The sequence below is a fragment of the Schistosoma mansoni genome, chromosome 3 (genome assembly GCF_000237925.1).
Source record: "Schistosoma mansoni strain Puerto Rico chromosome 3, complete genome".
Taxonomy (NCBI): domain Eukaryota; kingdom Metazoa; phylum Platyhelminthes; class Trematoda; order Strigeidida; family Schistosomatidae; genus Schistosoma; species Schistosoma mansoni.
In genome coordinates, this window is record NC_031497.1 from 9,893,866 (window position 1) to 9,920,592 (window position 26,727).

At 30.6% G+C, this 26,727-nt stretch overlaps 1 protein-coding gene across 1 annotated transcript; it reads right to left on the minus strand.

Annotated features, from left to right (window-relative positions):
- Positions 1-23,275: 23,275 nt before the first annotated feature.
- On the minus strand, positions 23,276-25,991 carry Smp_013600 (putative nk homeobox protein; the record flags this gene model as incomplete). The annotated part of the gene is made up of 2 exons (XM_018799160.1): positions 23,276-24,408; positions 25,496-25,991. The coding sequence occupies 2 exons, from the start codon at positions 25,989-25,991 to the stop codon at positions 23,276-23,278; spliced, it is 1,629 nt and encodes a 542-aa protein (XP_018650976.1).
- Positions 25,992-26,727: the final 736 nt, after the last annotated feature.

Below are 26,727 nucleotides of genomic sequence, written 5' to 3' on the forward strand. Positions count from 1 at the left end.
GACAATCCATCAGGACCAGCTGCCCTTCTTCGTTTCAGATTAGCTAAAGCTTTTTGAAATTCAGCTAGGGTCGGAGGACCTACTTCAATGTTCCATTCAGACTGTTCGGGAATGGTGGGTAGTTGTATGGTAGCTGAAGGCCAGCTAAACTGCTCCTTAAAGTGTTCCGCCCATCGTTCTAAACGTCTGGGCTGAGAGCAGATAAGAGTCTCATCTTTTTCCGAGATTGTCTCGCCTACAATTGACTTCTTAATTCTGGTTTCTTTTATTAGTCTGGAGTGTTGTCTGGTGTCGTCTACAGCCGCTGCCTTTTCCATCTCTTCTGCTTTCGTTGCTCACCACTGCTCACGATCGTACCGTAGACTTTTGGTGAACCTAAACCTCATTTCCTTCCGCTCTTCATCGTGTTCATAGCCTGATGGGATGATCCTACGAGAATTCATCAGTGCAATGGACTCGGAAGAAATCCATTGGCCTTTTCCAACCTTTTGGTTTAAATTACTAACAGATGTTGCCGCTGTTCCCACCTCGTTTTCAGAACTGCCTAAATGTGAGATCAGTTGATCCTGGAACTTACTTTTGACTATCTTGTTCCTCAGTTCGAATCTAATGGGTTTTCTTAATGTGGTTTTCCTGCGTCTAGTGAGGCTCAAGCAAATGCGTGCTCGTATTAAACCATGATCAGAGTCTAAAAATGTATTCCAGTACGAGCGAAAGTCTTCTGTCGAGCCTCTCCAACGATGACTGATGACAGTATGGTCTGTTTGAATCCATCGTTGGTTTGGTGCAGGTGGTCGCCATGTTAGACGATGTCTCTCCTTATGTTTAAAATTAGTGTTTGCTAAAAATAAACGATTGTCTGAGCATAGTTACAACAGACGATTACCATTATCGGTTCGTTGAGCCGGAATACTAAAATACCCACCTAAATGTCTTTCTGTTTGGCTTAAGCTATCTACTTGGGCATTAAAGTCACCTGCTACGAGTACTATGTCTGAGCGCTTAGTTTTTTGAAAAAGTTCAGATAACTTTCTGTAAAAGTCATTTTTCACTCCATCAGGGTTGCAGTCAGTGGGAGTGTAGGCAGAAATGACGAAAAGGCAACGACATGTGTCCCTATCCTTCCGAGTTCTTATGGAGCCATTTAGCTGGACAGCACACACGCGACTGTTAACGGGAATCGAGTCTAGTAGTGCTTGTTCTGCCCATGTACTAAGTGCTATGCCTACACTTGCAAGTCCACGAGAACTAGCCATCGAGTCACCAGATACACGGAGGTTGTACCTCGTCGGCTCTCAGTTTCGGCGAGGTGAGATCAAGTGAATGGCCACACTAGGATCCTGTACGGGTGTTTCGGAGACACAACATACACCAATGGTACAAGATTCTAGGGTCTTAGTCAAGGAGACTTGCTGGCCGATTTGACACAGGGTACGTACGTTGGAGGCTCACGCGTGTAGTTTGGAGAGAGGTTCCAGTAGACTTGGGACAGTTATTTGCTCACTAGGATCGTTGGCCATGGTGACACTTGAGGAGGAAACCGAAAGAGTAAGCTTAATGTTGAAAGTTGAGGCAGAAGGAATAACAGGAAGTGAAGAAGGAGATTGATTATGAATACAGTGGTCTTGAGTGTTGTTAGAGGTATGAGGGCAGTTATCACTTCCCGGTTGCCCATACCGTGGAAGGGTTCTTCTAGAGGTACCTGAAAAGGAAATTGGATTAGAAATGGTCCTAATGACCTGAGAGCGTGACTGCAGTGCCCAAGGGACAACTGCTTGAGGTCGATCACACACGACCTTTTTGTGGGTAATTTTTGTGTTAGCTCCATACTTGTTGAGACCTTACCACCGGAGACGGGTATTCGTGAGATAAGGCGAGGTGTGCATTTCTAGGATCGACCTTTTCTAACTCCACCCCTCCTTGTGGGAAGGCAGCATCGCTGTCATGCTGGTTGTCTGAAGGAAACACCTTATTATTTCGCTTTTCAGCTTCCCATTCTCAGTGTCTGTCAGAATAGACGAGTGCCTGAAATAAATTCATCCATAATCGGCTCCTTATTACCGCCGTCGGACAAACAGGGTTAGCCCGCGTGTAATACACAGAGTTAAATGGAAGATTTATGATCATGACATATTCATTCGTTCTTTCAAAAAGGAGTCAGATCAATGGGCTACTAAAACTCCCCCACCACCAGTACGAGTTTTCTAACTGAACGTCATCACGAATGACTTATTCAACCATAATTATTCCCTATTTCAAAGTGAAAAGGCCAGGGTAATATTGTCCTTTTCTTTCCTGGAAGGGACTACTTCATGTTTATCACATTTGATAATAGGTATTAAAGAAAGTATTTTTATGAACTCAGGTTATATTTATTGTATCGTGACTGATATAAATAAATTCAGATGTTATTCAAAAGCTTATTAGTACGTAAAAGGAACAACCCAACTGTTGTGTCGTGACCAGTTTCCTAAACAACTTTTTTAAAAATTAAAATAGTTATTTTTATCAAATGTTTTTCAAGGGATTACCTCTGTTACCATAAATTAAAAGTTATTTTTAGTTATGTTTATAACATAATTGATGAATTTCAATATAGGTTATCAAGAGTATGTTTATGTATCCTTATCTAATCTAGATTCTGTTGTTTGAGGGCTTGTAGAACTATTTGACTCCAGAACGATGTAGATTGAGAGGGGTTCGAATCTGGATATGGATATAATAACCCAGATAGGAAGAATATATTTATGCTGTTATGCCCTAACTTGGAAGATTGGATTTTATAGGAAATCAAAGGACTCCAAGTTAGTTTTTATTGCTAACCTTTTGTCAGCTGGAAAATACTGAAACTAACTAAAGGGAAATCGGTATATGCTACACTCTAGTCCTAGAAACCTCAGTATGGTGTAACCATAATCCCATGTGGGATTGATATTAAATCCCAGGAGAAAATATTCTCACACTACTGAGTTGTAACTAAATGATTTAAGTTTGATATAAATTTCCTTTGATTGGCTACTATTTATTGATAGTGTTACAGATTGTGAAACTCTGACTGCTTCAATGGTAGCATAAAGGAAGCAAATATTCGGAGAAAAACTCCCAGGATCTTGTTCCATTGAAGCGCGATTGAATGTAGATATACAAGACAGTATTTTAAACGGATACTGACGAAGTACGGCTACCAGTTTTTCTTGGGATCAATTTACTATGTTTGGACTTCGTTTCATAATGATTGCCTCATGTCACACACATACATATACATATATACACATAAAAAACTCACATAAACAAGTTTGTTGACTTGTTTCACGTGAAATATTACCAGTAATAGATCCACCAACTTTTTATCTGTCATAGACACCTGCAGTTATGTAATTATAGTAGAATAAATGACAGATGTATCAATATGTTGGTTAAGAGAAAATTTACTTTTGAAATATAGAAAAAAAAAGAGAAGTATGAAACTTGGACAATATTTTCTTTATTTCAACATTATGATTATTATCATTGTAATACATCATTTACCATATGGGACAATTGTTCTTTACCAGGACAACTACTACCACCCTGAATATAATGACAGCCTGAAGGAATAGAAAGATTTAATTGATAAGATAATAAAAGAAACCGAAAAAAATGTTTTTTCCTAACCTGATCTCCTCTTCTTTTCAATAAATGATTAAAATTCATAACTTGTATATTTCACGATATTACACACAACAGTATTCATCATAATAATAATAATGTTAATTAATTACACTAACCTATTTTAGTCACGCAAAATAGAACATTATGGATTGATCGACCTCTGTTTTTGATGAAAGAGAAAAGTAACAAAAAGATATAGAATGGATAACTCTGTTAATCGATTTTAAGATGATGAGTACTGGTGTATGAAATCAATAATTGTTGATATGTATGTATGTATACTTGTATAGTGATATGTATTATTTGAATAATAGACAAGCACATATAGACGTTAGTTAAGTATTTAGTTATTATTATTATTATGTTCATGTTATAGACAGGCGATTAGTGTTTCACATAAAATTAATTAGTTGGGAATAATTAAAATGAACATTTCTTTTGAATACTACTACTATTACTACTACTACCACTACTAATACTAATAATAATAATAATAATAATAGTAATAATCACTGTTAATTATTGTGTTTTATGGTTTTTGTTTGTTGTTGGAAAAAAAAGTGAAAAAATATACCCAAAAAAAATAATTCTCAGCTATCAGATTACATGATAAAGAAAATAAAATAGACTAGTCGTTTTTCGCTTCAAAAATTTGTTCAATGAAAGATTTTTTTCTTTTCTAAATATTGGAGATAATTATAGTTTAGGTTAATAATTCTATGGTTTAATACTTAAATCATTAAGTTCTTTTTTTTTAAGAAATGGTCATTAGTTTAAATCTTAATCTATTTTATTTTGGGTAACGGAATAATAGGATTCGCCCTCATAAAAACACAGTGATTCGAAGAATAATGCATATATGAATAATCAGTAAGTAATCTTCATGGTTCTTGGTGATTTCCAAGATGATCATTTTCCGTTTAAAGTCAATATGAATTGAAAAAATATTACATTTTGAAATGACATCAATAATTTACTGAAAGCCATAATCATCTACGGTGTATTTTTAGAAAACACCGACTTTCATCCACAATCGTCATGGTAATCAGAATCTAATTGATTAACAGCACCATGAATTGAGGGTTATCTAATATTGATCATATTAATATAATGTTTCATTGGTTGAGACTTATCAGCATTCTAAGAAATATCGAAGTTATCTATAAGTAATATCCAAACTCTTCCTATTACAAAATAAGTAAAACAGTCATAAATTCAGTGGCATGGGCTTATATGAAGTCTAAAATGGCTAGAGATACCATAAGTTATTTACTACGAAGTAGCGTATTACATTACAATAGCACGTACAGAATTATTATCCATATATCCGGCAATGAAGTGTACATCACTAACCAAAAGTAATAAATTAAACTGTGTCGACAATGTTACTTTTTGTTAAGGTTGGTGCGAAATGAGTACTAGCTAACAGAACAAATCTTTTTTTCAATTTAGCTAATTTATCAAGATCACAACAGGTAAGTGCCTCTATTGGTGTATTACAAAATAAATGCCTAAATTATTAGATTTACAGAATTCGCGACAGTTGTACTATATTTTATGGAAATATCTAATAAATTAACGTCGAATTTAATTGCAATGATCAATGATTCATTAGATATGGTCACTCTATGAACAAAACAAAATTGGGATAATTCTTTTAATCTGAAATTTAAAGTTTATTCATTAATAATAAGTGATGAATAATAAAAACTATGTATCTAACCTTATTCACAATAGCCCTTTAAATAGTCTCTATTTAAAAATATAACATATCAAATGTTCATGATTAACCCTCTTTAGTTTGTTGTGGATCTAAATCTTTGCATTTTTATAAGAAAGATAAAATGAAGAGTCTTAGAACGGAAGACAATCTCCGTAAAAACATTATTTCTTTATCACGAATTCGTTTTGAAAGTTGCATATTCATAGACACATTAAAAAAGAACGAATAATCCTAGAAGAACTTTCAACTAGAAGTTTTTAAAATCTCCTGAAAATAACTTTAACTTGCCATGAACTTTGTCTGTACATCTAATACTGAAAATCTAAACGCACTCAACATTATTTAAAATGATACAGTTAAAAAAGAGTACAAGACTATATTCAGAACAATTATTTTATCGATCAATAGTTTAGGTACCTGTATATGGATCTCAGAAGTGTAAAAGGACTCTTATATTGTAATTTGAAGATTTCCAGATTAAAATATCACTTAACTTGAAATATTACATTCATTTAGGAAGAATATTTCTACAAAGTTGTTGATTTAAGTGAAGATATGATACTACTAAGTGTTTAACAGTAGCACAAAACGTTTAGCTTGATTTTATGGAAAGACAATCCAATACTCTCTGATGATTCTTCATGGGAAAATACAAGACTCTTAGTATATCTGCTTTTCAAAGTCACTTATGAAAATTTTAAATAGGTCTCATGATTTAGACAACGTTCTTGATTTTTATGAGGACTCTTGGTAAAGTATCATGAACTATAATCTCGAAATATATATATATATATCATAAATCTGATATCTGCAAACTGGTTGTTAGGTTAACTATAAAGTCGTCTACTTCAAACTAATCACTGTGATTTGAATGTCTGCATAATCCTTTCCTAATAAGTTTCTATTTTAAAACCTATATATACAGAGACAAGTTTTAATTTTAAAAATTCACCTAGAAAACTGATTCATAAATCAACTAGAACAGACTAATCTTTATCATAGATGTATAATTCAATAAATCGATCTACATTGTTGAATCAGAGATATTTTAGTTATGGTAAACTATTAAATAAAACTACAAAGACCATTTATAATTGAATATAATTATGTTCAGGGTTTGATCTTAAGCAGGTCGTAGTTACAAACTGCTATGGAGTCCTGTAGTAAGAAGACACAGCTGTCCACTGTTTCATGGTCTCTGATTATTGTCTTTATTAAGTCATTTCGTCTTGTAAACTATAGTATACATGTCTAATCAAAACTCAATTGATGTTCTTTAAAATGAAATAAAATTATAATGAATCCTATAGATTAAAATCATTAGTTTAATACAAATGTATAAATTATCAATAAAATTCTCCATTAGTTTAGTATATTATTTCTTTACTATATAGTTTGTCAAAAAGATTTTATGAATTCCCTGGCCAAAATATGATAGATACCATTAATGTTACGTCATAAAAACAAATTAATGTAACTAATTTTGTTACCACTTTATTAAATTGAACATATTTTTTTAAGAATTGATAATATCTACTTTTAATGTTACTTAATGATGGTAATGTTCACTGATCTTAATGGGTTTTCTACATGCTTTTCAGTAGTAAGTTTGTTATATTTCAATCGAAATAAAGTTTTCAAAATGAGTTTAGTTCGATGTCCAAGGTTAATATTGACTAACAAAAGGGAAATCAGGTGTCTTGAATATACAATACAGCTATGGTATACAGTTATTGTTTTAATAAGTATAATCTGTTATAAATAAATGAGCTCAATAATAATTGATATAGTAAATTGATGAATGAAATACTAAATTAATACAATTTTTGTATAGTAAAAGCCTTAAGGAAATTTTAAATCATTAGACCTTTCCCTTAACACCAGATGTGCTATATTCTCTTAATGTAAACTAAAAGTATGAAAAAAAATAGCCTGAGGAATCGTGTGACATTTCACTCATGAATTTCAAAGTATCATTAATTATATTCAACTATTACTTTTGTAAAAAAGAAAAGAGAAAAGAATACGTCACGCATATCTAAAAAATATCAGCAAACATTTAAACCATTTATGTAGCTTAGATACAAGATAGTTATCTATTTAATTAATGAAAGTAATTGAAATCAACTGTTGCTTTGATTAATAAATTTCTAGAAAAAAACGAAGAAAAAAACAGCATGAACGATTAACTCAGACCACTTGTATGATAAAATTTTTGAAGGAAAAACATTAACAGACATTAACACCGTTGGATGCCGGCCAGCTCAGTGGTCTAAAGGTTAAGCGCTCACGCACGAGACTGATAGGTCCTGGGTTCGAATCTCGCGAGTGCGGGATCATGGATGTTTAATGCTGAGGAGTCTCACAAGAGGACGAAACAGTCGTCCAGTACTCCCAAGTTTTCCATGATGGTCTACCTTCAACTGACTCATGAATTCAACTATAAAATTCATAAAACTTTGAATTAAAAAGTCACTGATTCGATCCTTTAAATTAATGTCTTCTTTATGTATATGTGTTTCTTAATTTATTGACAAACCCTACAATATTATGTCATATTTTCATTGTCTATTCAAATAATTTTATCTTTCGATTGAAATAACCTTCAGAATAAATTTTTACTATAGTAAAACTATAAAATCTTTTTTTTAGAAAAAAAACTATCTACTTAATAAGAATAATAATTAGATTTAATAGTCAACTTAATATAAATGAATGATTAAAAAGTCATTAGAGTATTCATTATACAAACATATAGACATATATGACCATTCATTATCAAAATATTTTAATTATGCATTTAAGAAAGTGTAAAATTTAATTTTTTTTAAAAAAAATTTTTTTAAAGACTCATGTGATTTCTAAATGAAATGCTAATTGAATAAAAGAAAAAAAGAAAAAAGAGAAAAAAGGAAAAAAGAAGAAAAAAGATAATACTATGTAAAAGTAAATTCTGATAAATGCATTTTTTTCAACATTTTTTTTTAAAAAAATAGAAAAAAAAATATTTTAATTAATGTAATAAATTTGTGAGTGATTCAACAACAACAAAAACGATCATGATAATAATAATCAATTTTAGAAACTTTTTTGATGTGATTAAGTTGATATAGACCTATGTAAGTGAGTATATGTATGGATTATAGTGAGAAAACAAAAGATGTAAACTATATTGAAAATTATATTCAATTAGTATTGTTTGTTTGAATCTTCCCATTGATGTGTTAGGACTGCAACTGGTCAGTCTCTAATTGGCATATGTGCATACTGTGCGTATTGCCTCAATATGGCCTTAATTCACAAGCATTGTAGGCAAAGATGGATAGTGTCTAGCAGTGGAATCCAGTTTGTCGCGCGTTTCGTCTCGTTTGGGACTCGTCAGTTGGATATACCTGCATCTGAGAGTTGATGTTCACTCTGGGGCTCGGACCCAGTACCTTTCGCTTCAACCGCCATCCAGCTGACGAGTCCCAAATAGGACGAAACACGTGTCCTGGATTCCACTGCTAGCCACTATCCATCTTTGCTTACAATGTTTTTGTATATTGAAAATTAGTTTTCTAGATAATTGTAAAAATGATAATAGGATTTAAAGTAGGCTTTCATATGCAATAGATATTTGTTAGATAACTATAAAATAATGAATAACTGTTTCTTGTCAATTTGGGCCTCTTTACTGATATATGTTCATTAATCTGCACGAAGTCAAGTCTAGTATTTTTAACAAGGAGAATATCAACAAGCTATTAGATATGAGGAAGTGGGAAGAATTCTATTCAATCAACTCTTGAAGAAGCCGTATTCCTAAGTGTTATATATTGAATGGAATTATTCCCTTCAATAAGGAGCCAGTATTAAATGCTCTACGTTTAAATTAAGTTAAGGACTAAGGTGACAGAGTACGTTACAATCAAAGAAATTTACATATGCTAAAGAATAATTTACAAAAATGAAAAAAATATCATAAAGGATTTTTTATAAAATAAGATCTATAATAAAGAGTAACTTGTAAAACAATTTAGGGGTGGACAATTAATTTGGAAGATAAGAATGATACCAGATAGTTAAGAAGAGATAAATTACAGAAACAAACAAATGTTAGCCGGAAATTTCATAGTAGATTAAACATACATTTATAAAATTGATGATAAATATGAAAAATAACTCTAGTTCATTTAATAGACAGTTTTCATTCCCAGCAAACTTCTCATTAGTTAGAAGCAAATCTTAAGTAACGGTAATATTAATCTCAGGATAATAGTTTTACTTGCTTTTTATTAATTAATATCTTACTCACTTTAATTTATAACTTTTCAGTACTGTTCACTCACAATCTTTATCTTGGAGAAGTTGAGTAATTGGTGCCTGTAAATGATGATTATAACACTTACAATACGGACAAATAAAACTGAAAATAATAGCAATGTTATTCTTTTACCAGCTGAACTAAAGTGAATTATCCCATTGAAGAATCTAGAACCAGCCTACAGAGCTAAACAAAGGAGCTGGAACTTATAAACGTAATCTTATTTTACAAAAATAAAATCAGCATTAAATTTTTCTGTGAGATTAAGATCCGGACATTATTCGTACTGCTACAGGAGACCGCAGTTTCGTAATTTATTATTATCAGCCTAAGATTGTTACTTATTCTATTTATCCGTAAAAAATTGATTTCCTATAACAATCAATATATTTACAACAGTAACCACTATTTCTTCATCAGTACGCTGATATATGAAATGAAGCACCAGTTCGACAAGAATTCCAGTTAAGATACTTTTTGATCTTTATCAGTTCAAGTTCAGCTGGTTAATTCATTCTCGATAGTGCATACACATGACGCCACATAAGATTTCACTTAGGATACTTAGTCCTGCAGTGAGCGTTTTGTTTATCGACCAGTGATTCATAACCTTACAATTACAAAGTTCGGTTTCAAAAATCAAAGATTTCAAATTTACACTGAAATTGTAATTGACAAGCATGTATATTTCCTAGTTACGCTACAAATTACGCATTGTAACAGATTTCTTAAAAACACCAGAGCTTCATCCACTTTGAACCAATCATAGGTAGTGTTGTTTCTTCAACACGTCAGGTCTCATGGCTATATGTCTACCTTACTTCCCACCGTCGGCCAGGTTTCAAAGGAAATCATTTAATATTTAATAGATTCAAGACACTTAATGAACCATTCTAAACTCTTCTTAGATGTCATAAAGGCCTCAATTCTCATCATTATATTTATCTTGCTACTTATATCTAATCACTTCACCCGTAAGTTCGAAAACGTTCCTTCCATTTAATCCTCAAATTTCTCAGTAAGAAAACCGATAACACTTATCGTATGATCGACAACATCACGTTACATCAGTTTACAATCAAACAAAACTCCCAATTTTAGTGAAATACTAAATTCGTAATCAGAATTAGAAATCTTGATATTTGCGATACAGACCTATCATAAATGTTTAATTCCACTCATTTTTAAAACTGGTTGACAGTCAGGAATTATGGAGATTGTTGAATTTCACTGAAATTTTGAACGTACCTCGGTTAGGCTAGCACCGAAAACCTGAAAGCACTGGACGGCTTTTTTGTCTTAATATGAGACTGTCATAATAGTATGAACTTTTCGTATTCTTTATTTTACGAATGTGGATTTGTAATTTAAAGCCATTCTAAATATATGATATTGAACTTTTTATCTTGTGACATTCAACTACATGTTCAACTTTGAACCACGACATTTTTCATAAGGTCTAGTTGTTCCAGGTGGTTGCCAAAATCAAATTAAATGGGACAAGGTTTGAACCTACCAACCAATGGTTAATATTCAGGTTCTTTAAACATTAATTCATCGCCCTACGATGCTTAAATAATCACATTCATATCCACTCTCAACTTGAGATAAACTAATCATTTCTAAAAAACCGAATAAAAGGCTTTCAACTAGCTTTTAATATAAACAAAACAAATAAATTCCTATCTTTCAATTCTCATTCATTAAGTTATGATCTAAAATGCATGTACACTTCGATTGTTATTCTGATGAAACTAAAAAAATTTATTCTTTTTTATTCGCCTGAATGATTTCGCTTCACTGGTAATTATCGTCTAACACTAATGTCTCTTTTCAGGTAATTTAAACATAATCACTATGATCTGAAAATGGTCTTTAACTTTTCATCATCTTCGCTATCACAACCACCACCTTCACCACTATTACTACCACTACTAATATTAAAAATAACAGCTAACCACCTTAACCCTTCTCACTTGATATGTCTTTATTCTCTTGATGATTGAGAACAATCTTATATGTTTTGTAAATGTGGATAACTTTTCAGTCTTATCTTTACTGATTATCAATAACATTGTAAAATTTACTCAAGCGAATATTGGTTTAATAAAGTAGAAAAAAAGACACTGAAAGGGAGAAAAAGAAATATACCACTTATATAGGGGATAATATTTTAGATTAGAATAGCAGGACTAGAAAATAAATAAGAAAATGATTGGTTACTGATTAAACTGAGTATGAGATTTAAATACTCAAATACATACAAGTTTATATATTATTGTGAATAGATTCTATTTTACAAGTGTCTATATAGTTTATAAACATAATATTGATAACGACGTCTCGAAGTAGGCATAATTTAAGCTTAATTCAGTAGATGAAATCTATAAATAGTAAGAAACTCCCTATTGAATTATGAATCATTTAAATTGTATCACTGTTTTAAATTTATAATGATCTAGTTATATAGATAAGAGATAGTGTAGACATAGAAAAACCACGAATTATAACAGTATTTTCCCTAGGATCCACCTTCTGTAACCCCTTCCTTCCATTGTGGGGAGGCAGCGTCCCCGTATATTCTAATTGTCGGACAGAAATACCTTACTGGACTCCCACCCCAGTACAATCAGCAGTAAAACTCATGACAATGTATTCAACCTACATACATACTGTTCTTTCATTGAACAATTTCATTAAAGACACTTGTAATGTGAATACATTAAATCTTTATTAAAATATAAGATGTTTATCTTATAGGTGTCTAATAATTGTTAGGCTATTTATTTTATTCATGTAAGTATGTCTAATGACATAAGTGTCCCTAAGACCGAATTTCATCTTTTCTAGTAATAATAATAATGACATCTTTGCCTTAGTTAATTAAGGAATATAAAATAATGAAAAGATCAAATTGTTAATTACTCTTTTCTTTTTTTTCTTCTTTTTTTCTTTTTTCTTGAAAACTAATGACAAAGATCCATTAGTAAATGAAGAAACAAAAAAGAGGAGAAAATCATGATAATTAAATTTAGATAAACCTAATAAACATTGGTGAAAAATATGAAATAAATAATAATAATAATGAATTAACGCATTTATCTATTAAGGTAAATTTATTTCTAAATTAGATAGGTAAGGATTATAAAACAGACAAAATAATGACGTAAAATGTTTTTTTTAAAAAAAAAAAGAAAAATGGAAAACATTTTTACCTGACATTTATTTCAAACATTGTTTTCTTTTTTTTCTATTTTTATCTAGACAATAACGAGATGAAAATGTTTATGAGAAAAAAAAGAGAAAGGAGACTTTAAAACTTAAGAACTAGAAGGGTTATACATTTTTTTGTTGGTTGGAAGTCATTTACACTGTTGGATAATGGATCAGCGATCTAGAGGTTAAGCGTTCGCACGCGAGACCAAAGGCCCTGAGTTCGAGTCCCACATGAGGGTTTGTGGATGCGCACTGCTGAAAAGTCTTATAGTAAGACGAAATAATCGTTCAGTGCTTCCAGGTTTTCTATGGTGGTTTAGCTTCAATTGACCAATGAATTCAACTATGAAATTACACTTGAATTGTCGAATTTTTAAGATACCCTTTGGTCTGTACAATACTTTTCAATGAATATATTTTCCGAAAACCTATTATCTTTTAAATTATCGATGATGATATGAATGATACAGGCGAGAAATTTTTATTAATCAGAAACAATAAATGAGAATTATTGTTTACATTTTCGAGTGGATTTCATCGAAAAAATGAGTCAAAATAGGTCAATATACGCTTTTAGTTATGTTATCACACATCATTTACATGATAGCGGATAAGATGTTGACATTTTAAAACTGTATGTAGCAATTTATAATTAGAAGACTTGGAATTTATTATATTATGTCAAGACTGTCCATTTGGAAGGCTTTAACGGGATTCACACATCTATAAGGATGTCGTTATCAGTCTTACACTAACTATACTTAGTGACGTCAGTTTTCAATACTTAGTGTGTAATAGTTCATTTGATGTTTGCAGTTATAAATTCACTTTCTTCAGTATTTCTTATGTCTTATCTGAGATTTTACTCATTTAAATCTATATAATCATTCCATTTAGTTGTTGTTACTAACAACAAGTAAAATTTAACATCAATCTTCTGTAACATATCAATATGTATTTTTGAAATTTACTTATAATTATCCTATACTATTTATCTTTTCCTGTTAATATATACTAATGAGTGTTTCTTTCCTATTATTATATAAACTAAGCTCATAGTTTAAATTTCGAAGTTAATTAGAAATACCTCTTGAGTCCTAGTGAGAAGCAGTGACCAGTAGAGTTCAACCGGGTCTGTTGGGAGATATCAACTTACTGAAGATATTGTTGAATGATTGCTCAATTTCGTGGATTGATTGAAGTTAGACATTAACACCGTTGGATGCCGGTCAGCTCAGTGGTCTAGAGGTTAAGCGCTGGCACGTGAGACTGATAGATCCTGGGTTCTGATCTCGCGAGGCGGGATCGTGGATGAGCACTGCTGAGGAGTCCCACAATAGGATGAAACAGTCGTCCAGTTCTTCCAGGTTTTCCATGACGGTCTACCTTCAATTGATTCATGATTTCAACTATAAAATTAATTAAAAATATTATTCTTAGATTAGAAACAGTTGAAGTAAATTTACATTGTTCTTCAATCATTTGTTGTTCATATTTTATTTAAATTTACAAATAAGAAAAATTACATTAGTTTTCTGATAAGAACGATTAATTTCCACCATTAGTTCATAATAAATAAGACTAAATATGGTGAATAATAATGCGTTTTAATTGATTAAAATTTATATATAATATTCATTAAGAGGAATTTTATAACATTTAACATGAAACTTTAGTTAGTATTAATTGATGTGTTTAAAATTAGAAGTCAATACTACTTAAAAACTAATTGGAAGTAACATAAAAATTCATTAAAGAATATTAGTAGAAAGAAACAATTGATTTGGAGCTATTCTTTCATCAAATTTATCGTATATCACTAATGTTATTAATTATTGATTATGATTCTACATTATCGTGGATTCGAGTGAACTGATCTTAAGAGTTAGAAAGGGTTTTTTGTGGAGATTTCAGTAATTTTATAGTTGAAATCATGAGTCAATTGAAACTAGACCACCATGGAAAACCTGGAGTATTCAAGATAACTGATATTACAATTAAATCTTTCTCTAAGATAAACAAAGAATATTAGTTAAAGTGATCGACAAAAAATGCAATAAAACATAATGAATAAAAAAGAATGGACTTCGTAAATGGTTACAATTCAATGAAGAATACTCAAGGGATCAATAAATCTTAAGACTTTTATCTACTAACAAAATTCTATTTAGGTAAAAGCATCTACCGTGTATTGAATGTTGATAATAATAGTAATATAATTACCTTAAATAGATGGTAATTTATGACATAGTGACAAGTTGGTCATGTTGATTAAGTTGTGTTAACCATGTTGTTATGCTGTTATTAAGTGACACAATTTAGAATCTTTGATTTGTTCATTCTTTCATTTTATTCTTCATATTAGTCTTAATAATGACTAATAACTAATATGAACCTTAGATTCATGACTTCCAATATATATAACACAGTTGCACACAAACCTAAAATTACAACCTCTAAACCATTTTGATAAAAGATCTTGTCTAAGATAGAAATATAGTATTTTAGAAGAGGCATCTGAATCTATATTTCTGTTCTTACTTATTTAAGCTATTTTATTTAATTTCCTTCCTTCATTACTTTTCACATTTGTATGTTACCACAACAGGATGATACCGAAAGTTGTATGCGACGTGAATTTTTATTTCATCGGGAGATTTCTGCGCACATGAAAATCGTTATCAGTATTATTTATTATGCTGTGATAAAAAAAGAAATGATCACATCAAAAATTGAAAGGTCTAAAAGTAACACACTCTCTGCTAGGCCTAAAAGTCCTAGGTACGATTCATGATCCGGTCGTTAGTGTTTTGTGTCAAAAAAATCCGAAAATAAGATGAAATAAGCTGCCACTATATGCTAGTTTCTAACAGTCGATAAGCTCATGTCAGTTTATTAGGCAAATTGCTTGAAAATGTTACATCTATCGAATCATCTACAAGCAAAAATTACTACTGATATACTTTTAACATTTTCTAAGACACTTTGTGAGTACTGTACAATGCATCACAAGTGAAGATATCGCTACCTAAAATGTTTTGATCACTTGCACATATTTAATGTGAATTGATAAAAGTATACAGAAAAAGAAAAAAATATTTTTTTTGTTACACCATGTAGTAGTTGATATGAATTATACCGTAATCTTATTAATTAAAGCTAGAATAATTTCTTAATAAACTTATTGACTCTAAATAAACTAACTAAAAATTGTACTAGAAGGGTTTTTTGGATATTATAGTAATTTCAGTAGTTGTGATCATGAATCAATTGAAGCTAGACCACCATGGAAAATGTGGAAGCACTGGACGGCCTAGAGGTTAAGCACTTGCACTCGAGACCGATAGGTTCTGGGTTCGAATCTCGCCAGACGGGATCGTGGATGCGCACTGTTGAAGAGTCTCACAATAGGACAAAACAGCCGTCTAGTGCTTCCAGGTATTCCATGATGGTCTATCTTCAATTGACTCATGACCTCAACCATTAAAAATTATACTTTGATTAATGTTTTTGCTATACTCTAAACTCTTGAACACACACAAGAACACATACATACTTCATTTAGATGATATTTATAATTTGCAGCTAAAACGAAAATTCATGTTTTAAGATTTAAAGTTAATTACTATGTTTTTAAATGTTTTTCGATGTTTAGGCAGTTATAAGACCTATTGTAATTAAGTAATTTACTGCAAGGGTAAAGAAACATACTTTTCATGAAACTAACTCTATGGATTCCTCCTTATTATGATGACTTTTTTAAAAACTAATCTAAGAAACCTTGTTTGAAGTAGTCGATAAGGTGTTAAATGTTTAATTTTCATTGAATATTGCATAGTTTTCTATACACTTGTTAAATATAATGAAACATCTTTGATAAATGGTAAAAACTAAGTTTAAATAGGAAATCTATCTATAATTAAAAACTATCTGATCAGAACCACTGATTTTTGTAGAATTTATGCTCAAGGATGACAATGTTTACTAACAATTCAGATTACCGTGTCCAGATACAATTATCTTAGTGTAATAGAACAGTTTATTGTTAAGACCAGTAAAGGTGTTTTTAGTTTACAACAGGGACTGATTTTAGATATATAAAAAAACTGTTAAAAAACCAGGTAGCATTCGACAGATGTTTGATTTTTGTAAAGTACTCGTCAGTAATATGTATTCACAACGATCTTGTAGTACGAATACAGGATCTTCGTGCTACATAAAAAACTCTTAACCCTAAAACGAATAAATTTGTATTAAATGGGTCACATTTCTAACTTTAGTCAATTATTTGCATTGTTAAACATTGCTACATATTGCCATAAATAAATAGCGATCATAGCTTCTTGATGGAATTTCAGTTTATATGTAAACTGATCACTATTAATAAAAACGACTTGAGTTTCATCCATAAAAGCTAAACTACTAATTGTGTGAGTAGTGTATTCCATTTATTAAATACAAGTTTATGTACTTGTTTTACCTAACAGAAGCTAAAAATGAGTTATCTATACCATGGTTCAAATATACAACTCAGTGATGTACTGATTATAAAACCTAATAGTTTATACTTCTGAAGAGCCTTAAGTCTGAATAAATAAAAAATTTTATTGCTTCCAGCTTGAAATTATCACTTCACTAAAGTTACTAAGAACCATAAATGTATTTTCAATAAACAGTAATAATCATATATTAGTTATTGTAGTGACAATAACTTCGTTTTAGAACAAACAAAAACTGAAATCAAATTACTTTTACAGAAAGATATGAATATTTTTAACTTTGAAAGGTTATCAGTATACAGTTTCGTGAAGGTCATGTAATTTTCGTAGATTTCAAATCTTAATTAGATCACTATTGAAAACCTGGAAGGACTGAATGGGTATTTTGTCTCGGTATAGAACTCCTCAGCATTACACACCCACGACCCAGAGTTCGGATGCTGAGTTTTCAATGCTAGTATATTTAAGATTAGTTTGTGATTTAAAATCTATGAAAAAAAGTGATAGTCAGAAATGTTACAAAAGGAATTTACGATAACTATCGTACGATTATAATTTGTTTCGATGGCAATAAGGTCATGGTATATGCCTTATCAATTTCAATGTGATAAAACTCGTGAGTGCATATTTCATTGTCTTTAATAATGACATCTTTTTAAGTAACACATTTTTTCCTTATTTAACAAATTGATATATTTCATTTGCATTTTTGCAGAATTTTATGTGGGTCAACAGTGAATAGTGTGACTCGAATAACTTATTGAGTACTAACCACAAAATTGTATTTAGGAAGTCTTTTTTTCTGAGCTTGACATATGACGACAAAAGTCTCAAGAAAATTTCACAAGACACCTAATAATCTAATAATGAAGTATACAACACATGATACTTACAGACACAATAGTGAATCAAATTTAAAATCAGTTATGACAAACATATGAAATGAATTATCTGTTTATTTACTATGAAAGAGTAGATAATACTTTTAGGTAGTATTAGTGAATCTCATTGAAATTTCTATAGAAAAAATACTGTAGAAACCGACAGCCTGTCTTCGACTATCTATTACATCAATTACTAATATGGTCTTAAAATGTCCACTTAAATTAGACTTTAGATAATACCAAGCACGAGGTCATAGATGCGCGATGTGGAGGAGTCTCATACTAAAACGAAACGGCCATTCAGAGCTTCCATATTTCCGATCTAACCTCAACCAGTTCATGATATCAATGAAATTCAGGAATCTCCACAACCTCATACTAATAATATGATTCAAGTAAAATTTCATACTGTGATAGATTATCTAAAATTAAAATAATTTTGAAAACCGGTTATTATTTTTATTCACCTGAAACTCGTGATTGAAGTTGATAAAGTAGTATGAGCAAAGATGTACAGTGGCTAGAAGTGGAATCCAGGACGCGCGTTTCGTCCTATTTGGGATTTGTCAGCTGGATGTACCTGCATCTCAGAGTTGATGTTCATTCTGGGACTCGATCCCAGTACTATTTGCTTCAAACGCCATCACGTCATCCACTCATCTACTGAGTCCTGATAGTCTCTTGCTTGTGCAATGGGGTGAATTTTAAATTCAATAGGTATTGTTTGTTTGAATTTTCCCATTGACACTTAGGACTGCAATTGATCAGTCTCTTATTGGCATATGTGCATACTGTGCCTTAATTCACAAGCATTATAAGCAAAGATGAATAGTGGCTAGCAGTGGAACCCAGACGCGCGTTTCGTCCTATTTGGGACTCGTCATATGATGAATAAGAGACTGATCAGTTGCAGTCCTAAGCATCGATGGGAAGACTCAAACAAACAATACTCAGTGAATTGATAAAGTAGGCTTTATTCAACAATCAAATGTAGTCCATATACTGCAAAACTTAGAACATCTAAAATGTTAAAAGCCTAAAATGATACAAATTCAGAAACAAGACCAATACAACTCTTCTAACATTACTTAGTTGATGGGGTTTCTTCAAATGATATAAATATACCGTGACAATTGATTTGTGTTTTTTTTTATTAGGAGAACAACTCTTCCTGAAACTTCCATTTAGATATAATGAACTGGAATTTTTTATTTAATAACTAATCAATCAAACACACATAAAAAGATTATATAATAATAACAAATAATAGTAATAATAGATCAATAAATATGTTCACAGTTAAGTTTCATTTCAAAATTAGCTAATTCAAACAAAGAGACCGAGAAGAACAACTGTTAATTTTTTACCAAAAAAAAATCTAGAAAATGAAGACCATAAAAGGTTATGGAAGGGTTAACTAATCTTATTCAATTATATATACATATAGCTAACTTGATAGATAAGATCGTCGAACTATGATCTGATAATTCTTTGTCAACAAAGCGGCTATACTATTTTATAACAATATTTTTTCAATCATAAAAAAAGTCTTTACACGATTCACTTAACCCTATTTAATTAATTGCGTGCAAGAATTTGGCGTGATGATGACAATGATAATGATGATTGTAAATAGGCTAATGACTGATAGCATTTGTGATGATGATGTTGGTGGTGGTAGTGGTGTCAGTCACATTAACAGTAATAATAATAATGACGATGATAATAATAATAATGAGAACGACAGTTGTAATGAACCCATAAATAAAGATTAAATCCAAAGGACCTAAATTGAAAATCATGAAAAACGAAATACTGTTACATTGATCAGTTTTGTAACAAAAATTTAACTAGTTAAGTTTAACCAATCTGATTAGTGATAAGATACAATAAAAGTTTGAAGCAAACACATTTTATTTGTCAAATTTTAATAAATAATAATCAAATATGGGAGAAAAAAGATTGAATAAACCAAAAGAAAAAAAAGTTTTGTTTTCTTTTTCATGTTATAGACATGAAATGATAAGTAGTATATTTAATTCAATGATAGTAATCAATCCATTGTTTAGTAGCAGGTCACTAGTGTGTACATTTAAGTGAGAGAAAAGAAAGGAAGAAAACGAAGGAGAAATAAAAATTCAAATCATCCATTTAAATAGACAATTAATTAGTTCTACTTGATTTAACTATATATAATCGGAAGTTGATAAAGATGAAAGCATCATGTCAGCAATTGATTAGAATTTTTTTTAAAAACGTATAGGTAACTGGATTTAGATCAAGTCGTTTCTTATTACGTACTTATCATAATCAAGCTTAAACATTTTCTTTTTGTTATCTTACAACAATATTAGGCTAATGTATACACAGATTTACAGAGTTCAATAAGGCAAACAGATTTTGTAAATAATTTAGGTAAACAACAAAAATAACTAATTTTCTAGTATAAAGAATTCGATGATATCAATTAATTAATTTTTGTATTCATTAGTCCCTAAAATATCAGTTTAGTTTACTCAGAATCATTCTTAAATTGTATTGCTTAAAAAAAACTATATCATCTAGGTTTAAATATCATCTGTACAGGGATTTGTGGAGATTGTAGTATTTTGATAGTTGAATTCACGAGTCGATCTAAGCTAGATAACTACCGAAAATCTGGAGGTACCGGACAGTTTTCAGTGGATTTCAGCGGTGATCTAGCCTATATTTACTCGTGAATTCAACTATCAAAATACTACAATCTCCACAAATCCCCAAACTGATAATGATCATGTGCTGACTAGTGACTAACTTCAAAATGAATTTCCTGGAGTTGAATTGAGAAGCCGTGGTCAGTGGAGTTCAATTCGTGAAGACAATTATCCACCTCGAACAATGGATCAAAGGTTGAGCAAAATCATGGATCGATTAAAGTTATACATTAACACCGTTGGGTCCCACCTCAGTGGTCTAGAGGTAAAGCGTTCGCGCACAAGTCCAAAAACATGAAGCTCAAGTCTCACTTGCGGGATTATGGATGCGCACTGATGAGAAGTGCCATATTAAGATAAAATGGTTATCAAGTGCTTCCAGTTTTCCAATGGTGGTTTAGCTTAGATCGACTCGTGAATTCAACTGTTTTCTTGTCAGTATATGTGTGAACGAAGAATTATTGAATATCACCTCTATTTTAGGTTACCAGTTTTATGGGTCAATTTTATTGGTATCTTCAAGTAGGTCATAATTATTCACATAATAAAAATGAGTATTTTTGCCCTATTATTACTTTCATTAAACATATGTACTAAGTTAAAATAACTAAGATCATTTTCTTGAGAAATTATGACTAGAACACAAATGACCTTGTGGATCGGAACCTTAAATTAAAGCATAAATTGTGAGTTCATGTGAAATAATTGTACTAAAACTCCAGTATCTGTAGATAACAAATTTTGATACATCATAACTATATTTAATGATGACGATCTTGTATGAAGTTTGTATCAGCAAGCGTAAAAATAGGATTTTTTTCAATGAAGAAGGAAACAATTTAGAATGATCCATTTTGGTCATTGCTCGTTAAAGTTTATAAATGATAATTGACTGAATAGAAAATCTTAATATCCAGACTGCGAATGAACGCTTTCGACTTCATGAATAAAACTGTGAACTGGTCAAGTGGATAACGAGTTGTTTTATGGAGTAATGTTTACTGGGTTCGATTCCCAATGTGAACAATATTAACATTTTGTTGACTGATTTCAAAATAGAAGTGAATATCATAGATCTTACTGATAGCTACATTCTGAATATTTTAACTTCAAATGGATTCAATCTGAACAAAGTTTTCATTCATGACTGATATCAGCCCTAGAATTGATGATGAGAAGAGAACTTTAAACAAATTTTTCATTTTATTGACTATCGTAACCAATGGTTAGAGACTCTAGGTGACATGGCTCAGAATCGATCACAATGGCGTAGGTATATACACTCTTTATCTTCCCTTAAACCTTGAGATTAAAATTGCTTCATAACTTTTTTCCTTCCTATACTATATCCTTATATACAACCTTTCTTTTATATACCACCACAACCAAATTAACTACTTCTATGAATCCGGTGTTCATCTTGTTGTGCTAATGAGGTATGGCAACTTGGATCGATGCATATATGTGCCTAGTCCTACGTTGTAGCTGGCTGACTGACTTAATCTTTAAAGCACCTTATCACCACTTACTTACAACACCCTTTCCGTTGTTTATGACAAACTTGATCTTTCTCTAAATTATTCAGTTCGTACATAATAATCTGAATTATAAATCTTATTCAACTCTCACCATACAGCGCTGATCATGTAAAGTTATCGAAAATACTATTTCATGCTCAAAATGACTGTACTGCATTAATTTTTTTTAAAATCTGAATTCTATCCTTGTATATTAATCCTGATTAACTTAATTATAGTTTTACTTGTATAATTCATTAGTATATAAATATGAAATTTGATAGAATCAATTATCTATTATACTAGTCACTATGACAATTAATCAATTGAGTATAACAATTTGTTTATTTTTTTGTTAAATAGACAAATGAGCTTTGTATAAATATTATATATATATGTATATATATTACTGAAAAAGAAAATTATAAAAGTACACAAGGAACACAAGTGAAATAATAAAGTATTTTGAGATTAGTACATTGTTACTATATTTCTAATGAATGTGACTTGTGTATAAGTAATAGAATCTAGACTTGACATTGAATATCATTGATAGTAAATATTGATAAAATTAACATACATAAGGAAGAAGAATAAGAAGGGATTTCATAGTGAATGACTATAGATTAATTATAAGTTAAATTAATGTTTATATGATGTAACAAATAATGATTGAAATGAATAGTATTACAATCATATATGAAATGTTTATAACTGGGTTTTTATTTTCTTCTTTTAATAAAATGAATGGTGAATTATTGAATGATTCATTAGTGATTATTTCTTTTATATAATACGTGTTAAAAGATTTGTAGCAACTGCATTTAATGCTGCAATAATTTTACTTTGATCTGGATCATCTTTTAAAATTCGACGATGTACTTCAAGTAGATTTGATAAATCTGATGAATCGATATTACCAAGATTTTTATTTAAAGTTTGATTAAACAGAATTGTTTCTAAGTTAGACAATCGATTATCGGTGTTTGATTCAGTAAACGTTGGATTTGAGTATGAATTGATATTGACTCCTGTTGACAGATAAGTATCAGATGATAATAAAGAAGAAGAGAGAGGAATAGGAAAAGGAGAAATGGGAGTAGTATCTTTAGACGCTTGAGTCACAGTTGCTGGTGCACATAATGAAGATGACAATGGAGAAATGGATGACTTCTGTGAATGACTAGATACATCAACGTCTACATTAGCGTTACCATGACACCATGAAGAAATGCTAAGGTCTGTAGGATGCATATTATCACTTGAAGATGTAATATGTGGGTTAATATTATTCAAAGGATATGAATTTAGTTTTATGTGATTCTTTGAAAGGTAATTATCACTGCATGGTGGTAACAAGTTTTTATTATTATTAATACTTTGAAGATAATTAGGATTTATAACATTTGACTGAATATAATTGTTAGCTACCCATGATTCGATCGCTGATGATGTATTCATAAAATTATTCAAAGAAAACGTTGGTCCAATGCTTCCAGAAATATGAGTAGATGATGGATCAAAATCGGTTACAGATGTCTGTAATTTTGTTGTTCCTATCATCGATGATGGTAAAATAATCCCAGTTGATCTTGAAGAAATTATATCATCTGAATTACTATCATTTGTTGACTTATAGTCGACATTAACTTGACGTTTCCATTTATTACGACGATTTTGAAACCAAATTTTAACTTGAGTTTCAGTTAGTTGTAATGTTCTTGCTAAACCAACACGTTCAGAACTAGATAAATAACGTTTCAAAGCAAATGTTGATTCTAAACGATAAACTTGATTTCTTGAAAATACAGTACGTGTTTTCTTTTTTCTTCGTAATAACTGAATAGACAATGATTTTGAATTAAAATCTTTTTTACAATCTATTTCATCATCTGTTCCAATGTTATTCAATTCATTTGCTACAATATGAAAAAAATATATTGTTCTATTCAAAGATTGTATACACTTTATTTATCTTTGATCATTAGAATAATTATCTACTACAATGATAACTACTCAATAACTCTTAGAAGTCTGAAAGTCTAAAGTACATATACCTAGTTTAGACATTTTTAACGCTGATTGGATGACCTATTCAGTGTACAATGAATTGGAAAACCATGTACCTATTTATATTCGATAATTTTGATGTTTGATTATATTTCATTGAAAAAGCTTGGATCACATTGCCAAGCGAAACGTTGGATTTTCTTCAAATTCATTCGCTGAGATTTTGCAATTATATTATTCCTATTTAATGTTTTATATAGAAAATCACTAATTTAGTAATCCATTATTTTCAGAAGGGGGTTTTGTGTACATTTTAGTAATTTTATATACTTGATAGGTCCTGGGTTCGAATCTCGTGAGGCGGGATCGTGGATGCGCACTTCTGAGGAGTCCCATAATAGGACGAAACGGCCGTCCAGTGCTTCCAGGTTTTTCATGGTGGTCTAGCTTCAAGTGACTCATGAGCTAAATCATATAATAATCCATTATTCATTAATTGATCTCAATACGTATATTCTATCTTAGTTGATTTAGACTAAAGCGAAAATACTTGGTTTAGTATTTAATATGAACAAACAGTATTCGTTTAACCAATAAACTAAACAACAATTAGCTTAATTATCAATGGGATCTTATTGTGAATAAGGTATTATGTGGAAGTATATAGTATCTATTATCCAGAAACGAACAATTCTAATCTAGATACCATCCACAATAACTCATCTATGTTTAATATTTTCATTCATAACTGGAAATACATCGAGATATTTTAAGTTTTATAAGTCTTAGTGGTATGTTTTGTTGTAGTTACTTCTTATTTACTAATCTAATGTCAATTACATGATAAACTTGACTCGAAATTTATATATTTAAACTGCTTTCTTATGGTGATGATGTACTACATAGTACGTTACAATTGCATGTTTTATTAGAATTATAGTTATAAATTGCGTATGCATATGAGTAAGTGAATGGACAAGTAAAAATCATACTTACCTTGATGATCAGTACCTAAGTCATCTGCATTTGGCCAAAAATTGTTCATTCGTAAATTGGGTGACATAAGATCATCTGCCTTTGGACTATTTTCAATATCACTCATATCTTCATCAACATATTTGTCGATATTATCATTGCTACTATTAGCGGATGTAGTATTTTTAATTTCTCTATCGATATTGTTCTTAATATTTTGCTGACGATTATATATACGACCTTCACATTCTTTTGGCGGAGTGTATAAGTGATTAGAAGAAGGAATTATTACTGGTGTTGTTATAGTTCCAGGATAGTTTGAACTATTCACTGTGTATAGTTGCATTTCATTTGACCAGTTCGATGTTGAATATTCAGTGGATAGACGACTATGAAAATTTAATAAATTCATAAAATTTGCTAGTTGATTGTTATGACTATCGTTATTATTGATAAAACATTTGTTGTTAATTTCATTGATACTTTTGATATGATTTATACTATCACGTTCTGACATCGATTCATTCACAGTGAGATTATTATTTTTATTAAGAAATGATGAACTGGTATTTGGTATATTTACAAGATTATTTACTGTTGTAAACACTGGATTGATAATTTTATTCAATGTTATGTCAGTAGGTGTTGTATCGATTCGATTCGCGACATCTGGTAGACTACAGTTTTGTAACCATAATAAAAGATCATTATTACTAATATTGTGGTCATTAGCCATAGTATTAGTAGTAGTCATTGTTGTTGTTGCTGGTAATGGTGATGGCGGTTGTACAGGAGTAGAAGGGTTAGTAACAGTAGCAGTAGATATAGTAGTATTGTCAACAGGTTGGTTATGTAAAGTATTGTTACAAGTCATTTGTGTTGTGGCATCTAAGGATTTTTCATGATTTATTATGTCATTCAATAATGTAGTTGATATCATCTGTGATATGGATGGATCAGATTTTATGTTATTTAATTTATTGTTAATCATAAATGCTAACAACTCAAATAGATTAAACTGTGTTAAAGATTTTTCATTTTTCTCCGAATATATTTTCCTTATGAGATCGAGTAAAATGGTAGGATTTGTTGTATCTGTTAACATTCTGTGCAACATTTCGATCGTAGTTAAATATAATGACTTATCCATATTACTATGATCGATTAATTTAGTAGTAGTTGATGACGAATTTGATGATTGTAACGATGATGTGGTTGAAATCTTTATTTGACTTGGGTTATTATTTATTGAA